This window comes from Corylus avellana, chromosome ca4 (genome assembly GCF_901000735.1).
Source record: "Corylus avellana chromosome ca4, CavTom2PMs-1.0".
NCBI classification, from domain to species: domain Eukaryota; kingdom Viridiplantae; phylum Streptophyta; class Magnoliopsida; order Fagales; family Betulaceae; genus Corylus; species Corylus avellana.
This window is the reverse complement of record NC_081544.1, coordinates 4,131,308-4,137,962: the sequence shown is the minus strand read 5'-3', so window position 1 is coordinate 4,137,962 and position 6,655 is coordinate 4,131,308. Positions and strand designations below refer to the sequence as shown.

Sequence of the window (6,655 nt, the reverse complement as noted above, 5' to 3'; positions counted from 1 at the left end):
CAAAACGTAGATTCAGATCGAGAAATAAACATAAAGATTATGAAATAAATTTATGTTTCTTTTGCTTTTAAAAGAAGAAAAAAGCACTTCCAAAACATGTCTGAAAATTGGAGTAGATCAAACAAACAAAACAAAAAATCTCCATAATACATTCAAAGTGGTTAAAAAAAAAAACAAAACAAAACAAAAGTATTTACTTGAATGTTGTTGCTAGTGACTATTAAAGAAGGAAGCACCATAAATTTTGCCCTATGTTTTGCCTTCAAGAGCAGACTCATGGACTTAAAAGGCTCTGGCATGCACCATTTTTAAATGTAAAAAGAGAGAGGTAGAAATCAAAGAGAATTTAATGGTTTTACGGGAATTTAGATTCTGTGAAGTTAGTTGGGCAAGAGGCATTTTGAGCCTCACAAGATTTGAAAGTTTGAGGGTTTGTTTGATAACTTTTTTATCAAGTCAAAATATTAAGAATCAATTTCTCTCATAAAACATTCATAGAAAGTTAAAAACTTATTACACCCTTATGTTATATTAAAACATAAAAAAAGAAATCTTAGAAAGGATTATCAAAACAAAACATTACAAGGAAAGGAAGAGGAAGAGAATAATATATATAGCCTACCGACTATAAACGTCATACACGGACGACGTCAACGTAGTCGGAATGGATTGCGTATAGTCCTCAAACTCAACAGTACCACGACCTCCACCTTTTCTTTTATTTGGCACCGCCACCTCCTCCTGCAGCGCCAGCTCGCCCTCCAAATACCTCACCACCATCCTCATCGTCGGGCGTGCCTCGGCTTCATCATTTGAACAAATCAAGCCCAGTTTGAGCACCAAAACCGCCTCATCCTCATCAAACTTCCCCTTCATCCTCGGGTCTACAACATCAAGCACTGCTCCTACCGCCCACTTCTCCCAAACACAGTCCACCAGCAGCATCAGCTCCTCAGAGTCAGACGATGCTGTAGGAGTAATGGGTCTTCTACCGCATACCACTTCCAGCAACAAAGCGCCGAAGGCAAACACGTCCGACCTGGTCGTCGGCTTGCTTGTGTGCGTCAGCTCAGGTGCCATATAGCCCAGCGTCCCCATCACCCTGGTGGTGCTTGGATTAGAGCCGTGCTCGTATAGCTTCGCAAGACCGAAATCGCTCAGCCTTGGATTTAACTCAGAATCCAGTAAAACATTTCCGGCCTTGATGTCTCTGTGAACTATAGCTTTTTCCCACTCCTCGTGTAAGTATAGAAGCCCTGAAGCCAATCCTTTGATAATGTTGAACCTTTGTTCTCAGCTCTGTAAGAAATTTGGGAGAAAATTATATAAACATAAAAGAAATACTAACCTCTGGCCATTGTTGTTTAAGTACTTGAATTGAATACTCGTTGAACGTTTGTAGAATTCACAATCCCAGAACCCTCAATTTGCAATCTTAGAACCCTCACTTTTGTTGGAGAGTGATAGATAAGGATTTTTGGCCTATCTGTTTTTCACGTTAAAAGTTGTAATCGATGGATATCACAAGCTTGTCTTTTATATAGGCCAAGACCTCTATCCATTTATCTTACGTTGCTTCCTTCCATCAAGGGAGACAACACTTGGTGAAAAATAAAACACTTTTTTCACCTTTAGTAGTTAATTGTACATTAATTACCCAAAGTTTTTAGTTTAATAAAATTTATATTTAAATAAGATACTATATACATATAATATATGTGACATGTGGGCCAACTTAAGTCTCCTGATATAAGATTAATTCTAATATTCTCCCACTTGGCTCACATGACACATTTTAAAATCGTTTGGGTAACTAAAACTGTATATGGCCAAATTGAAAACTACTAAAGCTTTAGTTTTCGCTTTAAAGAGAGATACAATACACGAATCATGGCGGTTATGTTATTATATCAACATTTCCTTCCATGTATTACAATGTATGAATCTTTCAAAATAAAATCTGTATATGGTATAATTCTTTATGAATAACTTCCAATAAGTTATTCTGGGTCTAACTGTATTGGAGCAAATACTTTATGTGCACAAAATAAACATTGTTTTGACAATGAACGAGTACTCTAAATAACAAGAATTTAATCAAGCATAAAATGAGCTCACTAATCCCATGCTCTCTACATGTTTCGAAAATGTCTTTATTGAGAGCCCTTTTGTCATGGGATCTGCAATCATAGAAGTTGTACTTGTATGCTCTATAGAGACTTCTTGTTCCTTAATTCTCTCTCTGACAGCAAGATACTTTATGTCAATATGTTTGGTTCTGCTCCCACTTTTGTTGTTCTTTGAAAAGAAAACTGCTGCCAAATTATCACAGTAAATTCGTAACGGCTTGGATATTGAATCTACAACTCGAAGCCCTGTGATAAAATTTCTTAACCATTTTGCCTGTGAAGTCGCTTCAAAGCATGCTATGAACTCTGCCTCCATAGTAGATGATGCAATTATCGTCTGTTTAGTGCTCTTCCATGAAATAGCACCTCCTGCCAACATAAAGACATATCCCGAAGTGGACTTTCTAGAGTCTTTACAACCCGCAAAGTCTGAGTCTGAATATCCAACCACTTCTAGATAATCTACATTCTTATAAGTCAGCATATGATTCTTGGTTCCTTGTAAATATCTCATAACTTTTTTAGCAGCCTTCCAGTGTTCCATTCCAGGATTACTTTGATATCTTTCTAACATTCCTACTGCATATGCAATGTCAGGTCTTAAACAAACCTGTGCATACATTAAACTACCAACAGCAGATGCATAAGGAATGCTTTCCATTTCTTTCTTTTCCAAAACATTTTTCGGACATTGACTTAAATTGAATGTATCACCCTTCAATATGGGTGCCATATTGGGTGTACATTCATGCATTCTGAATTTTTCCAAAACTCTTTCAATATAGGCTTTATGAGACAGACCTAACATCTTTTGAGACCTGTCTCTATGAATCTCAATGCCTAAGACATAAGAGGCTTCACCTAAATCCTTCATTTCAAAGTTTTGGGAAAGAAATTGTTTAGTGTCATGCAATAGACCCAAATCATTAGTTGCAAGTAAGATATCATCAACATATAGGACTAAGAAAATAAATTTACTCCCACTAAATTTTTGGTATATGCAATTATCCACAATGTTCTCCGTAAATCCAAATGAAGTAATAACATTGTGAAATTTTAAATACCATTGACGGGATGCTTGTTTTAGTCCATATATAGATTTCTTTAACCTGCAGACTAATTGATCATCTTTATCAGAACAAAACCCTTCAGGTTGTTTCATGTACACCTCTTCTTCAAGACTCCCATTAAGGAAAGCCGTTTTCACATCCATTTGATGTAGCTCTAAATCAAAATGAGCTACTAATGCCATGATTATTCTAAAGGAATCCTTTTTAGAAACTGGAGAGAAAGTATCATGGTAATCAATACCTTCTCTTTGTGTGAATCCCTTAGCTACAAGTCTAGCCTTATATCGATCGATGTTACCATTTGAGTCTTTCTTGGTTTTATAAACCCATTTACAACCAATGGCTTTAACTCCTTTAGGTAACTCAACAATTTCCCAAACTTGATTTTTAGCCATAGATTCTATTTCTTCTATCATGGCATTATACCAAAAGTTTGAGTTTTCATCACTCATGGCATGTGAAAATGAAATAGGGTCATCCTTAGGTCCAACATCAAAGTCAGATTCTAATAGGTATACATAATAATCACCAGAAATGCTTGGCCTCCTTACTCTTGAGGATCTTCTTAATTCTACAGTCTCATCCACATTATGTAGATATTGATTTGCAGACTCCACATTGACATGTTCCTCCTGAGGTGGTGGTAGTTCTTGAATTGATTGTTCTTCAAGGATATCTGGTTGATTTTCCTGAAAAACAGTCAACTTATTTTGATTCACCGATGTTGTATCTGAATTCCGTGTTTCCTCCCACTCTATCTTTTGAGAAACATTACTCCCACTGATGTCAAGAGCCTCAATAAATTTTGCATTTCTAGCTTCAACAATTCTAGGCGTATGTGAGGGACAGTAAAATTTATAACCCTTAGAATTTTCTGCATAGCCAATGAAATATCCACTGACTGTTCTCGGATCCAATTTCTTTAATTGTGGATTGTAGACCCTAACCTCAACTAGGCAACCCCATATATGAAAATGTCTTAAACTAGGTTTCCATCCTTTCCATAACTCAAATGGTGTTTTGGGAACAACCTTAGATGGAACTCTATTTAAGATATATACAGAAGTTTTTAAGGCCTCACTCCACAAAAATAAAGGAAGATCACTATTGCTAAGCATACTTCTTACCATATCCATAAGGGTGCGGTTTCGCCTTTCAGCAACACCATTTTGGTAAGGTGAACCTGGCATTGTATATTGAGCAATAATCCCTTCTTCTTTGAGAAAATTGGCAAATGGACCCGGTCTTTGCCCTGACTCTGTGTATCTACCATAATATTCTCCACCCCTATCAGATCTTACAATCTTAATTTTCTTTTCTAATTGTCTCTCTACTTCCCTTTTATATGTTTTGAAAGCATCTAGTGCTTCAGACTTATTAAAAAGGAGGTAAAGATACATAAACCGTGAATAGTCATCAATAAATGAGATAAAATATCTCTGACCGTTCAAACATGGGGTACTAAATGGTCCACAGATGTCCGTGTGTATGATTCCAAGTATTTCTTCACTCCTCTTGGCACCTTTACTGGTCTTGTTGGTTTGCTTTCCTTTTATGCAATCCACACAAGTACCAAAATCTGAAAAATCTAGAGCCTTAAGGACTCCATCATTTATTAGTCTTTTGATTCTCTCTATGGAGATATGTCCCAATCTCCTATGCCATAACATAGAGGATGACTCATCAATAATGTTGCGTTTACTGCCAATATCATGCATAGTTAAGAGACTTTGTTCATAAATAGGATCTAAATTTAATTTATATAAACCATTGACTAAGATTCCTGAGCCAACATCTGTAGAGTTTTTAAACAAATAGACATTGGACCCAATAAAATTAAATTCAAACCCCAACTGTACTAGTTTAGATATAGAAATTAAATTTTTTGAAAATGAAGGAACATAAAAGGTGTTTGCAAGGTCTAAAATATATCCATTTTCTAAAACAAGTCTAAAGGTTCCTACAGCCTCGACATGCGAACGCATCCCATTTCCTGAATAGATGCCTTGTTCACTTCCCATCGGTTTCCTTAGGCTGAGAAATCCCTGCATGATATTGACAACGTGAATTGTAGTACCCGAATCAATCCACCATGTATTATGATGAGTATCTATGAAGTTAGATTCATAACACACTAGAGAATAGAGATTACCTTTTTTCTCGAGCCATTTTTTGTATTTTAGGCAATCCTTCTTTTTGTGCCCCTTTTTCTTACAGAAGAAACATGCATCTTTATTTCCATAAGGCTTGAATGATGCTTGCCCATCCTTCTTCCATTTAATTTCAGCACCTTTGCCCTTTTTCCCTTTGCCCTTTTTATGAGTCACAAAATGTGCACTCTCCAAATTTTCATGTTTCAACCTCTCCTCTTCTTGTACACACATTGTTAGAAGTTCATTAATGGACCACTTTTCCTTATGTGTGTTGTAAGAAATCTTAAATGGTCCATATTCAACAGGGAGAGAATTGAGTATGAAATGGACAAGGAATGACTCTGAAATCTCAATTTCTAAGGACTTAAGTTGTGCAGCAATGTCCCTCATCTCCATTATGTGCTCACGCACACTCCTAGATTTGTCATGTTTCATAATTGACAACTTGTTCATTAGAGTGCTAGCTAATGCCTTATCAGAACTAACAAATTGTTCTTCAATGGCCTTTAAGTAGTCCTTTACCTTATCACATGGAGGAATTGAACCTCTAATGCTCTTACTAATATGTGACTTAATGAGCATTAGACTTAATCGGTTTGACCGCTCCCACTTTTCATATGTAGTTTTTTCTACTAACGAACTTGTTTCAGTGGGCACGGGTGGTTCATCCACACGTAATGCAAAGTCTAGGTCTGTGCACCCTAATGTCAAGAGAATTTTGTCTTTCCAGTCCGAAAAATTATCTCCATTTAAAAATGGAATATGAGAAGATTCATTATTTAAAACAGATGAAACAGTAGCTGCAATAACCAAGAATAGGCATTAACGCTTTGAAATAAACACAAACTATAGTATGAATCAACCAATGTCAAATTCATAAACAAATCAAAATCTCCCTGTGGGTAAAGATCGCATTATGCATAAGATTTGTTTGTATATCTTCATAATAAGACTAGTAAATTTTGTAAATGCTTAAGGAAAAATAGATCCTGCACCTGTGGGTATTAGGTATCCAATTTTTCTAATAACTTTTTTTTTTTACTGTCTTATTCTAATTAAGTCATATAAAATGATCACTTCCCTGTAGGGCAAAGTAATTACTATGACAACTTAATTGCAATATGAAATGCCATTATAAAAATTTCACATCATTGTGTTTTAAGATGCTGTGGCTATTCTTAATGCACAATAAAAGGCACTTTCCATCATTAAATCTGTAATTTCATAATGGCATAACATTGTATATATAAATAAGTAAATGTATATCAAACCAAAACAACACATGCCTTGATGGTAAAGTCAG

The 6,655-nt window shown here is 35.7% G+C and overlaps 1 protein-coding gene across 1 annotated transcript; it reads right to left on the bottom strand.

Moving 5' to 3' along the window:
- Positions 1–5,117: 5,117 nt before the first annotated feature.
- On the bottom strand, positions 5,118–6,278 carry LOC132179845 (uncharacterized). Its single transcript, XM_059592636.1, has 2 exons — positions 5,352–6,278; positions 5,118–5,244 (listed from the first exon to the last, which is right to left on the bottom strand). Exons 1-2 carry the CDS (start codon positions 5,932–5,934, stop codon positions 5,210–5,212), a joined length of 618 nt encoding a protein of 205 aa, XP_059448619.1. The 5' UTR covers positions 5,935–6,278; the 3' UTR covers positions 5,118–5,209.
- Positions 6,279–6,655: the final 377 nt, after the last annotated feature.

Bases quoted from the DNA above. Each gene is read 5' to 3' on its own strand.
- LOC132179845 (XM_059592636.1), bottom strand. From the start codon at position 5,934: ATGCTCATTAAGTCACATATTAGTAAGAGCATTAGAGGTTCAATTCCT. The intron at 5,245-5,351 runs GTAATCTCTATT...AATATCATGCAG, and splicing joins AAAATGGCTCGAGAAAAAAG to GGATTTCTCAGCCTAAGGAA.